We start from the raw sequence: 14,947 nt of genomic DNA, 5'->3' as shown, positions 1-14,947 counted from the left end.
CCAGAACCTTTGCCCCTCACCCACCCTATGACTTGTTTCTGCTTCCTTGGTTTCATTTGCTGCCATGTCCATGTGGAGAAAAAATATATGAAAAGAACAATTTACCCTGTCATTTAATGATTTATAAAATGAATGTTTTGAACTGAAGACAGTCACAAACACTTGGGTTCAAGGCAACCCTTCCATGTCTTTCACCTATTTTCTTTAATATTTTTTTAATGTTTGGGTAATTATTAATTCATGTGAATTGGAATGATATGGTGCTCTGGAGTTGATGGATTGTCAGTGGACTGAACCCAGGGTATATAAGGTGTTAAGGGTAAACCATGGAAGGTCTGTGGGGCCTGGTTGTGCATAGGGAACTGTGGTTTCAGTGCATTACACATGACAGCTAGAGAATGGGCGTGAGCACATGTGGCCTTTCTTCGTCTCTCTCTGTTGCTAACTTGCTAGCATAGAAAACAGCAATCAGGTGTAAAAAAAAAAAGTGAATTAAATTGTGTTTTAGGTAAGAAACAGCTGATAGGAATTGTATACAAGAAATAGAAGAAAAAGGCAATTTACTTTTTACCCCCATCATTTCCCAGTCACATTTTGAATGGTTTGAACAGAAGGCAGTTGTGAGCATTCTTGATGAAGACAGTTCAGACTTTGCCTCCTATTTTTTCCATTGTTTTTCTGTGTAAATATTCCTTAGCCTTTCCTGACTGTATGGAAATATTTTATATGTTTAAGATTTGTCTGATCTGTAATAGTTAAAGAAACTTTAACGGCAGCATTCGTGTTTTTAGTGCCTCCAGTCCACCACCCTGTATTTACATTGAAGACTATTATACTGAAATTCATGGGATTTAGAATCACCCAATTTCTCATTCCCCTTTGTGCAGATTTGGGTAGCATCTGTGTATTATATTAAAGGATTTGAAATACAAGAGGATAGAATGTGGTGTGAGAAAGGATGTTCATGTTGGGAATGGCAGTGTGAGAAATGATTGAGAGAACTAGGGCGAGAGGTGTGGCATGGAAAAGAATGAATTACATAGATGTGGTATACAGGTAGTTGAACCAGGATTTAACCTGTCTTTGGGCTGAAGCTGGACATACGAATTACTCACAGTAAACCATGGAATAGTCTTTGGGGTTTGGCAGTGGGTGATGTGCCCTATTTTCGGTGCATTACACGTTACAGCTAGAGTATGCATGTTCAAATGAAGCCGTTATTCTTTTATTTCTGAAGCTACCTCGCTAAGGTGGGAGAAGCAATGGGTGTATAATATATATGCATGCATATATACATATAAATTTTTTCATACATATTCGCCATTTTCCATGTTAGCAAGGTAGTGTCAAGAACAGATGCTGAGCCTTAGAAGGGAAAATCCTCACTTGGCCTCCTCTGTTCCTTCTTTTCCCTCATACTTGCTCACTATTTCTCATGTGTGGAAGTCTCTGGAACAGATGACCAAGCCAAAGAGGAAATATCCTCGTTTTGCTCCTTCCTCTGTTCCCACTTTTGGAAAGTAACACAGGAGGAAAGAACTTTCGGTGCCTTTCCCTCTGTACCACTTAAGTCACCTTCAGTGACGCAAAGAGGATACATGGGTGGTATTCTTTCTCCCCTGTCCACAGGGATAACATATATATATGTATGTATTTTTCATACATATTTGTGTTATCCCGCGTTAGCGAGGTAGCGTTAAGAACAGAGGAGTAATCCTAACCTCTCATTTTTAACTTTCCAGAAGGAACAGAGTAGGGGGCCAAGTGAGCATTTCCCTCCAAGGCTCAGTCCTCTGTTCAAACACTACCTCGCCAATGCGTGAAATGGTGGATAGTATGAAAATATATATATATATATATATATATATATATATATATATATATATATATATATATATATATATGTTATCCCTGGGGATAGGGGAGAAAGAATACTTCCCACGTATTCCCTGCGTGTCGTAGAAGGCGACTAAAAGGGGAGGGAGTGGGGGGCTGGAAATCCTCCCCTCTCGTTTTTTTTTTTAATTTTCCAAAAGAAGGAACAGAGAATTGGGCCAGGTGAGGCTAGTCCCTCAAAGGCCTAGTCCTCTGTTCTTAACGCTACCTCGCTAATGCAGGAAATGGCGAATAGTTTGAAAGAAAAAAAGAATATATATATATATATATATATATATATATATATATATATATATATATATATATATATATATATATATTATCCCTGGGGATAGGGGAGAAAGAATACTTCCCACGTATTCCCTGCGTGTCGTAGAAGGCGACTAAAAGGGGAGGGAGCGGGTGGCTGGAAATCCTCCCATTTCTTGTTTTTTTTTAATTTTCCAAAAGAAGCAACAGAGAGGGGGGTCAGGTGAGGCTATTCCCTCTAAGGCCCAGTTCTCTGTTCTTAACGCTACCTCGCTAACGCGGGAAATGGCAAATAGTATGAAGAAAAAAAAAAAATATATATATATATATATATATATATATATATATATATATATATATATATATATATATATATTTTTTGCTTTGTCGCTGTCTCCCGCGTTTGCGAGGTAGCGCAAGGAAACAGACGAAAGAAATGGCCCAACCCACCCCCATACACATGTATATACATACGTCCACACACGCAAATATACATACCCACACAGCTTTCCATGGTTTACCCCAGACGCTTCACATGCCTTGATTCAATCCACTGACAGCACGTCAACCCCGGTATACCACATCGCTCCAAATCACTCTATTCCTTGCCCTCCTTTCACCCTCCTGCATGTTCAGGCCCCGATCACACAAAATCTTTTTCACTCCATCTTTCCACCTCCAATTTGGTCTCCCTCTTCTCCTCGTTCCCTCCACCTCCGACACATATATTCTCTTGGTCAATCTTTCCTCGCTCATTCTCTCCATGTGCCCGAACCATTTCAAAACACCCTCTTCTGCTCTCTCAACCACGCTCTTTTTATTTCCAAACATCTCTCTTACCCTTACGTTACTTACTCGATCAAACCACCTCACACCACATATTGTCCTCAAACATCTCATTTCCAGCACATCCATCCTCCTGCGCACAACTCTATCCATAGCCCACGCCTCGCAACCATACAACATTGTTGGAACCACTATTCCTTCAAACATACCCATTTTTGCTTTCCGAGATAATGTTCTCGACTTCCACACATTCTTCAAGGCTCCCAGAATTTTCGCCCCCTCCCCCACCCTATGATCCACTTCCGCTTCCATGGTTCCATCCGCTGCCAGATCCACTCCCAGATATCCAAAACACTTCACATATATATATATATATATATATATATATATATATATATATATATATATATATTATTTATTTTTTATTATACTTTGTCGCTGTCTCCCGCGTTTGCGAGGTAGCGCAAGGAAACAGACGAAAGAAATGGCCCAACCCCCCCCATACACATGTATATACATACGTCCACACACGCAAATATACATACCTACACAGCTTTCCATGGCTTACCCCAGACGCTTCACATGCCTTGATTCAATCCACTGACAGCACGTCAACCCCGGTATACCACATCGCTCCAATTCACTCTATTCCTTGCCCTCCTTTCACCCTCCTGCATGTTCAGGCCCCGATCACACAAAATCTTTTTCACTCCATCTTTCCACCTCCAATTTGGTCTCCCTCTTCTCCTTGTTCCCTCCACCTCCGACACATATATCCTCTTGGTCAATCTTTCCTCACTCATCCTCTCCATGTGCCCAAACCACTTCAAAACACCCTCTTCTGCTCTCTCAACCACGCTCTTTTTATTTCCACACATCTCTCTTACCCTTACGTTACTCACTCTATCAAACCACCTCACACCACACATTGTCCTCAAACATCTCATTTCCAGATGTTTATATATATATATATATATATATATATATATATATATATATATATATATATATATATATATATAACCCGGTCGCGTGCATCAAAACCACTAACACACTCATTCAGCTGCTCCCAAAGCACTTGCCTCTCATGATCTTTCTTCTCATGCCCAGGTGCATATGCACCAATAATCACCCATCTCTCTCCATCAACTTTCAGTTTTACCCATATTAATTGAGAATTTACTTTCTTACATTCTATCACATACTCCCACAACTCCTGTTTCAGGAGTATTGCTACTCCTTCCCTTGCTCTTGTCCTCTCACTAACCCCAGACTTTACAGTGAAAAGTTTTTATCGAGGATGTAAGGCATGTGTACGTGTAGGAAGAGCGGAAAGTGATTGGTTCTCAGTGAATGTAGGTTTGCGGCAGGGGTGTGTGATGTCTCCATGGTTGTTTAATTTGTTTATGGATGGGGTTGTTAGGGAGGTGAATGCAAGAGTTTTGGAAAGAGGGGCAAGTATGAAGTCTGTTGGGGATGAGAGAGCTTGGGAAGTGAGTCAGTTGTTGTTCGCTGATGATACAGCGCTGGTGGCGGATTCATGTGAGAAACTGCTGAAGCTGGTGACTGAGTTTGGTAAAGTGTGTGAAAGAAGAAAGTTAAGAGTAAATGTGAATAAGAGCAAGGTTATTAGGTACAGTAGGGTTGAGGGTCAAGTCAATTGGGAGGTAAGTTTGAATGGAGCAAAACTGGAGGAAGTAAAGTGTTTTAGATATCTGGGAGTGGATCTGGCAGCGGATGGAACCATGGAAGCGGAAGGGGATCATAGGGTGGGGGAGGGGGCGAAAATCTTGGGAGCCTTGAAGAATGTGTGGAAGTCGAGAACATTATCTCGGAAAGCAAAAATGGGTATGTTTGAAGGAATAGTGGTTCCAACAATGTTGTATGGTTGCGAGGTGTGGGCTATGGATAGAGTTGTGCGCAGGAGGATGGATGTGCTGGAAATGAGATGTTTGAGGACAATGTGTGGTGTTAGGTGGTTTGATCGAGTAAGTAACGTAAGGGTAAGAGAGATGTGTGGAAATAAAAAGAGCATGGTTGAGAGAGCAGAAGAGGGTGTTTTGAAATGGTTTGGGCACACGGAGAGAATGAGTGAGGAAAGATTGACCAAGAGGATGTATGTGTCGGAGGTGGAGGGAACGAGAAGTGGGAGACCAAATTGGAGGTGGAAAGATGGAGTGAAAAAGATTTTGTGTGATCGGGGCCTGAACATGCAGGAGGGTGAAAGGAGGGCAAGGAATAGAGTGAACTGGATCGATGTGGTATACCGGGGTTGACATGCTGTCAGTGGATTGAATCAGGGCATGTGAAGCGTCTGGGGTAAACCATGGAAAGCTGTGTAGGTATGTATATTTGCGTGTGTGGACGTATGTATATACATGTGTATGGGGGTGGGTTGGGCCATTTCTTTCGTCTGTTTCCTTGCGCTACCTCGCAAACGCGGGACACAGCGACAAAGCAAAAAAAAAAAATATATGTATGTGTCTGTGTGTGTATACGTTGATATGTATATGTGTGTATGGGTGTTTACATATATATATATATATATATATATATATATATATATATATATATATATATATATATATATTTTTTTTTTTTTCTTTATACTTTGTCGCTGTCTCCCGCGTTTGCGAGGTAGCGCAAGGAAACAGACAAAAGAAATGGCCCAACCCCCCCCCCCATACACATGTACATACACACGTCCACACACGCAAATATACATACCTACACAGCTTTCCATGGTTTACCCCAGACGCTTCACATGCCTTGATTCAATCCACTGACAGCACGTCAACCCCTGTATACCACATCGCTCCAATTCACTCTATTCCTTGCCCTCCTTTCACCCTCCTGCATGTTCAGGCCCCGATCACACAAAATCTTTTTCACTCCATCTTTCCACCTCCAATTTGGTCTCCCTCTTCTCCTCGTTCCCTCCACCTCCGACACATATATCCTCTTGGTCAATCTTTCCTCACTCATTCTCTCCATGTGCCCAAACCATTTCAAAACACCCTCTTCTGCTCTCTCAACCACGCTCTTTTTATTTCCACACATCTCTCTTACCCTTACGTTACTTACTCGATCAAACCACCTCACACCACACATTGTCCTCAAACATCTCATTTCCAGCACATCCATCCTCCTGCGCACATCTCTATCCATAGCCCACGCCTCGCAACCATACAACATTGTTGGAACCACTATTCCTTCAAACATACCCATTTTTGCTTTCCGAGATAATGTTCTCGACTTCCACACATTTTTCAAGGCTCCCAAAATTTTCGCCCCCTCCCCCACCCTATGATCCACTTCCGCTTCCATGGTTCCATCCGCTGACAGATCCACTCCCAGATATCTAAAACACTTCACTTCCTCCAGTTTTTCTCCATTCAAACTCACCTCCCAATTAACTTGACCCTCACCCCTACTGTACCTAATAATCTTGCTCTTATTGACATTTACTCTTAACTTTCTTCTTCCACACACTTTACCAAACTCAGTCACCAGCTTCTGCAGTTTCTCACATGAATCAGCCACCAGCGCTGTATCATCAGCGAACAACAACTGACTCACTTCCCAAGCTCTCTCATCCCCAACAGACTTCATACTTGCCCCTCTTTCCAGGACTCTTGCATTTACCTCCCTAACAACCCCATCCATAAACAAATTAAACAACCATGGAGACATCACACACCCCTGCCGCAAACCTACATTCACTGAGAACCAATCACTTTCCTCTCTTCCTACACGTACACATGCCTTACATCCTCGATAAAAACTTTTCACTGCTTCTAACAACTTGCCTCCCACACCATATATTCTTAATACCTTCCACAGAGCATCTCTATCAACTCTATCATATGCCTTCTCCAGATCCATAAATGCTACATACAAATCCATTTGCTTTTCTAAGTATTTCTCACATACATTCTTCAAAGCAAACACCTGATCCACACATCCTCTACCACTTCTGAAACCGCACTGCTCTTCCCCAATCTGATGCTCTGTACATGCCTTCACCCTCTCAATCAATACCCTCCCATATAATTTACCAGGAATACTCAACAAACTTATACCTCTGTAATTTGAGCACTCACTCTTATCCCCTTTGCCTTTGTACAATGGCACTATGCACGCATTCCGCCAATCCTCAGGCACCTCACCATGAGTCATACATACATTAAATAACCTTACCAACCAGTCAACAATACAGTCACCCCCTTTTTTAATAAATTCCACTGCAATACCATCCAAACCTGCTGCCTTGCCGGCTTTCATCTTCCGCAAAGCTTTTACTACCTCTTCTCTGTTTACCAAATCATTTTCCCTAACCCTCTCACTTTGCACAAGAGCAAGGGAAGGAGTAGCAATACTCCTGAAACAGGAGTTGTGGGAGTATGTGATAGAATGTAAGAAAGTAAATTCTCGATTAATATGGGTAAAATTGAAAGTTGATGGAGAGAGGTGGGTGATTATTGGTGCATATGCACCTGGGCATGAGAAGAAAGATCATGAGAGGCAAGTGTTTTGGGAGCAGCTGAATGAGTGTGTTAGCGGTTTTGATGCACGAGACCGGGTTATAGTGATGGGTGATTTGAATGCAAAGGTGAGTAATGTGGCAGTTGAGGGAATAATTGGTATGCATGGGGTGTTCAGTGTTGTAAATGGAAATGGTGAAGAGCTTGTAGATTTATGTGCTGAAAAAGGACTGATGATTGGGAATACCTGGTTTAAAAAGCGAGATATACATAAGTATACTTATGTAAGTAGGAGAGATGGCCAGAGAGCGTTATTGGATTACGTGTTAATTGACAGGCGTGCGAAAGAGAGACTTTTGGATGTTAATGTGCTGAGAGGTGCAACTGGAGGGATGTCTGATCATTATCTTGTGGAGGCTAAGGTGAAGATTTGTATGGGTTTTCAGAAAAGAGGAGTGAATGTTGGGGTGAAGAAGGTGGTGAGAGTAAGTGAGCTTGGGAAGGAGACCTGTGTGGGGAAGTACCAGGAGAGACTGTGTACAGAATGGAAAAAGGTGAGAACAATGGAAGTAAGGGGAGTGGGGGAGGAATGGGATGTATTTAGGGAATCAGTGATGGATTGCGCAAAAGATGCTTGTGGCATGAGAAGAGTGGGAGGTGGGCTGTTTAGAAAGGGTAGTGAGTGGTGGGATGAAGAAGTAAGAGTATTAGTGAAAGAGAAGAGAGAGGCATTTGGACGATTTTTGCAGGGAAAAAATGCAATTGAGTGGGAGAAGTATAAAAGAAAGAGACAGGAGGTCAAGAGAAAGGTGCAAGAGGTGAAAAAAAGGGCAAATGAGAGTTGGGGTGAGAGACTATCAGTAAATTTTAGGGAGAATAAAAAGATGTTCTGGAAGGAGGTAAATAGGGTGCGTAAGACAAGGGAGCAAATGGGAACTTCAGTGAAGGGCGTAAATGGGGAGGTGATAACAAGTAGCGGTGATGTGAGAAGGAGATGGAATGAGTATTTTGAAGGTTTGTTGAATGTGTCTGATGACAGAGTGGCAGATATAGGGTGTTTTGGTCGAGGTGGTGTGCAAAGTGAGAGGGTTAGGGAAAATGATTTGGTAAACATATATATATATATATATATATATATATATATATATATATATATATATGTGTGTATATGAGTGGTTGGGCCATTCTTCGTCTGTTTCCTTGTGCTACCTTCCTGATGTGGGGAAATACCTAATCGCTGTTTCCTGATTCAACAAGGTAGTGCCAGGAAACAGATGAAGAATGGCCCATCCACTCTTATACACAGATATATATATATATATATATATATATATATATATATATATATATATATATATATATATTATCCCTGGGGGTAGGGGAGAAAGAATACTTCCCACGTAATCCCTGCGTGTCGTAGAAGGCGACTAAAAGGGAAGGGAGCGGGGGGGCTGGAAATCCTCCCCTCTCGTTTTTTTTTTTTTTTTTTTTTCTTTCAATTTTCCAAAAGAAGGAACAGAGAAGGGGGCCAGGTTAGGATTTTCCCTCAAAGGTCCAGTCCTCTGTTCTTAACGCTACCTCGCTAATGTGGGAAATGGCGAATAGTATGGAAAAAAAGAAAAAAAAAAAGAAAAAAATATAAATATATATATATATATATATAAATATATATATATATATATATATATATATATATACATACATACTTACATACATACATACATACATAAACGCTCATACATGCACATGTACGTACATATACATATCAACATGTACATACACAAACATATATACATATTGTTGCTACCCCGCCACACAGGAAATAGCGTCGCTACCCCAGCATTAGCGAGGTAGCGTCAAGAACAGAGGACTGAGCCTTAGAGGGAATGTCCTCACTTGGCCCCCTTCTCTGTTCCCTCTTTTGGAAATAAAAGACAAACAATTCATCCTCTTTGCTTTAAACTGCACCGTAGCTGCCTAGTTTTCCACCTTCTCAAGAGCAAATATAGGAAAGCTGGAAAGATTGCCTTTTAAAAGCCATTAAATGGTGAAGAACATTAGTCTTTTATTAATCATTTTATTGCAAAAAATATTTCATGTTTTTTATCATATTTTTTTATACTCAATTCTTTCTCCTGCCTTAGCAAGGTAGTCAGGAACAAATGAACAACGGCATCATTTGTACACATCCAATCGCTAGCTGTCCTGTACAGTGTACTTAAACCATAGTAATGTTGACATTTTATGAACTATTCCTCTTTGTTGTGTTGCAAATTCCTTATTCAATATTTCATTTTAATATTTTTTTCCATTTTCATTTTGTATGTGTAATATTGCTGAAAATGGTATTTTCTATCAAACAGATCACTGTTGATCATTTTTTACTACTTACCATCAGTAAAATATTCAGAGTAATAAATATGAATCAATATGAAATGGTTTGGAGGCATTGATAAATTTACATTATTTATTCTTTCCAGATATGGACCAACGGAACAACTCAAGTTTGTCGGCATTGAAAGGGAAATGGAATTCCTGTAATAACACTGGGCAATTAGTGATGATTATGCTTTTTGTCCTTTCAAAGTTAAACGTAAACTCTCGATTACTGTGACTCGGATTAACTGTGGTAATATGAGTGATCCATTATACGAATTTTTTCTTTGACTTCCATCTCTCACCTGTTATGCTTATGATACATAACCCCTAGTAGCTTAGCATAAAATTACATTCCATTTTCCAATTGTATTTTCATCTTACTTTTTGGATGCATCTTTGATTTTGGTACATATGATTATGGTTTTTCTAAGTATGACAGGTGAGCTAAAGGTTCTGTACTATGGTTCTGATGTCTAGTTCTAATCTGTACATTACTGTGTACTACACATTGTATGTTAGCTACCTAATCAGTGATGAATGGTTTGAAACCATCAAATGCAACCAATTTTCAATAGCTCGAGTGTAAGTATTTTTCGTATCTGTAACAGGCAAAATTTTTGCACTTCTATGTTAGACCATTCATTTTAGCAGGAATCAGAATAGCCTTGACCTTTACTGTATAAACATCAGGATGGATACCTTTTTATTTCTTTTTATTAGTTGTTTTTGGAGGAAAGTGCTTTATAGCCCACTGCTTTTATAGAAAGAGAGTAAGGAGGTCAGGCTCAGATCCCAAGTAAAGACAGTTTATGAGGCACATTCTTTTGAGCGAATTATGTGAGGAAAGTGGAAAAGCCCACCCAGATATGAAAGTAATACTCAGATATGAAAGTAATACTTGATAGTAAGAGGTGATTAACTCTCAGTATAGCTTGCATACTGGTCAAAAGAACTGAAACGAAAAAGCTATCAGACGGGCTTAGCTGTTTCAGTAATATGGAATAACTGAGAAAAATGCTGGGGCTCAGATATATGGAATTATCTATAACCTTCATAAAGAGTTGTCCATGTTTACATTAAGGTAAGCAGAGTGTATATCACATGCAAGTATTTGAAATGTGCTTAACAGTGCACTAAACATATAAATTTTTTTTCATGCATATTCACCATTTCCCACATTAGCAAGGTAGTGTTAAGAACAGATGACTAAGCCTTAGAGGGAATATCCTCACTTGGCCCCCTTCTCTGTTCCCTTTTTTGGAAAAGTAAAAAATGGGAGCAGAGGATATCCAGCCCCCTGCTCCCTCCCCTTTTAGTTGCCTTCTAGGACACGCAGGGAATACATGGGAAGTATTCTTTCTCTCCTATCCCCAGGGATAGTATACCTCACTGAAGCAGGGGATAGCATTGCTGTTTCCCTGTGTGGTGGGGTAACAACAGGAATGGATGAAGGCAAGCAAGAATATGTGCATGAGTATGTATGTAATGTCTGCTTATGTGTATGTATATGTGTGTATGTGGGCATTTATGTATATATATGTGTATATGAGTAGATGGGCCATTCTTCATCTGTTTCCTGGTGCTACCTTGCTGACGTGGGAAACAGCGATTATGTATAATTATAACAAAAGAGCAGTCTTATTTCATATGACTATGGTATAATGCTGAAGTTAACATAGATATCCCAGGTTAGTGGTGGAGGAGTTTGAGGCTTTAGCAAGTCACCACTCACTGAGCTCACACAAGACAGAAACCAAGGCCACAGTTATGAGCCATTTCAAATGAAGATTGGCAGTATTATGACCCCTAGCACTTAACGATTAACAACTACCTAGTGAGCTCACACAAGACAGAAACCAAGGCCACAGTTATGAGCCATTTCAAATGAAGATTAGCAGTATTATGACCCCTAGCACTTAACGATTAACAACTACCTAGTGAGCCTTCAGCCACTGCCTTTCGAAGTGGGAAGTGGAACATTTATTCATTCAGGCACCAAGCTGTAAGAATGGAACCAGCCATTCTATTAATTGTAAAAGCCATGTGTCTTATACATACTGGCATTGTTTATCTCCACTGGGCCAGTTATCCAAATACAAATAACAGCAAACCACTTCTAGCTTTTTACTGAGTAAAGTGATAAGGAGATTAAACGAATTTGATGAAAGTGCATAACAAAGCACACTTTGTACAGACAAATTTACACCTCAAACAGTGAACCTGAATTACCACCCATTGAGACAGGAGGGTGGTGTACATGTCCTTTTGGACACTGTGCTTTAAAAAAGGATATGGGTATTCACCTAACTTGAATACTCATTTATTTTATATATCAGTATCATGGATATCTACTGGGCCAGTACCCCAAGCACCAGGAACCAGTAATAGCTTCTTGCTGAGTTCATTGACAATGTGGAGGTTATACAAACTGAGAATTAGTGCATAATGATGCAAACCTCATAAACGTAATTAACACCATCAGATAGCCTCAAACCACCACTTGCTGAGGTGGGAGGTGGATCACTCATTCCCTTGGCCTCTGGGTTATCAGAAAGGAACCAGGTGTTTGAATAATCAAATATCCATTTGTCAAAGATATAGGTATTGTGGATCTCCCTTGAGTCAGTTTCCATCAACCAGTTTTAACTTTTTACTGAATTTACTGACAACATGGAGGTTAAACAATATTGAAATAAATGCATAACACTGTGCACTTCAGAGAATGTAACACCACCACAAGCTTGCTTCAGATCACTGCCTTCTAAGAAGCTGTGGAGTACTTATCCACTTGACCAATGGGTATATAAAAGGAACTGGTTATTTGACTAACTGAATAATCATTCATCCTGTGAGTAGGCATCATGGATCTCAGGTGAGCCAGTTCTATAAGCACCATCAACGATCACAGTAGTAACCTTTTAACAAGTTCACTGACAATGTGGAGGTAACACAAATTTGAAATGAGTACATAACAAGCTCTTTATAGAACATGTCTGCACAACACTTATCCACTCAGCAACTGAGGTTTATGAAAGGAATTGGCTTTTTGATGAAATGAATATCCATTTGTCTCAGGTATAGACTCATCTCCATTGGACAAGTTTTCCAAGCACCAGTGTAGCTTTTTCCCAAGGGAAAACACAGAGGTTATACAAAGTACATTTCATAGAACATACTAGTATCCACTACCAGTGAGCCTTGAACCACTGCCTGCCTTAGTAGGAGGTGGGGCATGGTGTAATTATCCATTTGATCACCAACCTATAAGAAAGGAACCCTCTTTGACTTGAAATATCCATTCATCCAAAATGTATAGGCATTGTGGATCTCCTCTGAGCTAGTTTCCCCATGCACTAGCAACCAATAATAACCTTTTACAAAGTTCACCAACAGCACAGAGATCATACTCATTTAAATTTATTTATTGTAACTAATGTGTTGTCTGAACTCTGCAAAAAGCTACTCCTGGTTGCTGGTGCTTGGGGAACTGGCCCAGTGATGCCTGTACGAGCAAATGGATATTTGATTAGTTAAACAGCCAGCTCCTTTGTGCTTTGCATGCTGCTATGGTGGTTGGTGGTTCATGGCTCATTGTTTCTGTGTTGGTATGCACTAACTCCAAGGTTGTATAAACCCCTACGGTGTTGAATTCAGTAAAAGGCTGTTACTAGTTGCAGATGCTTCGGGAACTGACCCAATGAAGATCCACGATTTCCTACATATAAGAAGAATTGAATTTTTATTCATCAAAGTGTTGTTTCCTTTCTTGTTGCCTGGTTCTTATGTAGATGATTGCTATGCCTCCTGCCTCAGCAGGCAGTGGTTCAAGGCTTGCTGGCAGGGGAGATAAGACATTTTACGAAATGTGCGTTATTCAGTCAACCTCTGTGTTGACAGTGAACTTAGCAGAAAGTTTCATTTAGTTGAGAAACTGGTCAAAAAGGATCCACAAACCTTAGGTATAAAGCATATGGAAATCTGATGTGATGAATAGCTGATTACTTTCTGGTGGGTGAGCAGATAAGTGCTCTGCCTTTTGCCTTAATGGGTGGTGGTTTGAAGCTTACTGGTTGAGGCATTAACAAGTTCTATGACAAACACATTATCATACACTAATGTTTCTACAACCTCTGTGTAGTTAATAAACTCTTTAAAGAGATACTGTTGGTTGCTGGTGGTTGGGAAACTGACCCGATGGAGATCCACAATGTCTACGTATAGGAGGATTGAGTATTGGAGGAGGTAATGTGTTTTATGAAATGCATACTGATAGATGCTATTTCAAGTTCATATAACCTTGTTGTAAATGAACTTAGTAACTACTTGGTGAACTAGCCCAAAGGAGATCCATGATGCCATAAGACAAATGAATATTCATTTACCTAAGAACAGCTGGTTTCTTACATAGCCTGATGATTGAATGTTTTGCCTCCTGTACCAGTGAGCAGTGGTTTGAAGCTCAATGGTGAAGTATTTCTGCATGCTCAATTTGGTATGATAGAAAACAAGATGTCAAGAACAGTTCTGCAAGCAGGATGCATTTTTGATGTAATTTGAAGACAGTGAGCTTTGACTTTTGCAAAGCATGGCCCTAAGACCTCAGATAATGAGGTGTATTGGGGGGAATGGGCAGTAGCCCATTTTTTACGTCATCCGCCTGTTGAAAACTCAAGGCAGTTGCTCGGTAATATATGCCTTTTATCTTAGAATAGGCAGTCCTGTTATTTAAATGCAGCAAAAGTCCCTTCAGCTTCCTTGAAAAATTCTGAAAAAATTTGAAGCGAAACACTTTTTTTAAGCCTTGTTAAAGCATGTTGAAGGTACATACTACCTTCAAAATTCACCACATTTCTTTTCTCATTCCAGAAAAGTCTGTTCTAACTCCAGCTAATTACCTTAAGTAGAGATGCTGCCATGTATGTAAACTTTTTAAATAGCATATTACTGCCAGGGAGTCACTGCAGAGATGTGGATCTTCAAAATTACCTTTTAAGGCTTACTGGATAATTCACATTCCAAAATAGTCTGGCTAAAGGTCAGAAATTATATATTAAAAATAAGTCTGTAATTGTTAGGCATGTGCCTTAACATTTACTTTATCAGGTGCAACACACCAATGGCATTAGATTTCAATTATGTGGCTTGTTGGGTGT

At 40.0% G+C, this 14,947-nt stretch overlaps 1 protein-coding gene across 3 annotated transcripts in view; it reads left to right on the top strand.

The window, feature by feature from the left end:
- E(z) (histone-lysine N-methyltransferase E(z)) overlaps positions 1–10,821 on the top strand; it is a 104,573-nt gene extending 93,752 nt beyond the window's left edge. For 2 of the 3 annotated variants that reach the window (XM_071659270.1, XM_071659277.1), the window contains exon 17: positions 9,896–10,066. In XM_071659270.1, coding sequence (XP_071515371.1) covers positions 9,896–9,956 — 61 coding nt within the window. In that variant the 3' untranslated portion in view covers positions 9,957–10,066. Of the gene's footprint in view, positions 1–9,895 lie in introns of all 3 variants that reach the window. The other variant, XM_071659262.1, reaches the window with a different exon arrangement.
- The last annotated feature ends 4,126 nt before the right edge of the window (positions 10,822–14,947 follow it).

This window comes from Panulirus ornatus, chromosome 5, assembly GCF_036320965.1.
Source record: "Panulirus ornatus isolate Po-2019 chromosome 5, ASM3632096v1, whole genome shotgun sequence".
NCBI lineage: Eukaryota > Metazoa > Arthropoda > Malacostraca > Decapoda > Palinuridae > Panulirus > Panulirus ornatus.
The sequence above is the reverse complement of the archived record's forward strand: the minus strand, read 5'-3'. Positions and strand labels throughout refer to the sequence as shown.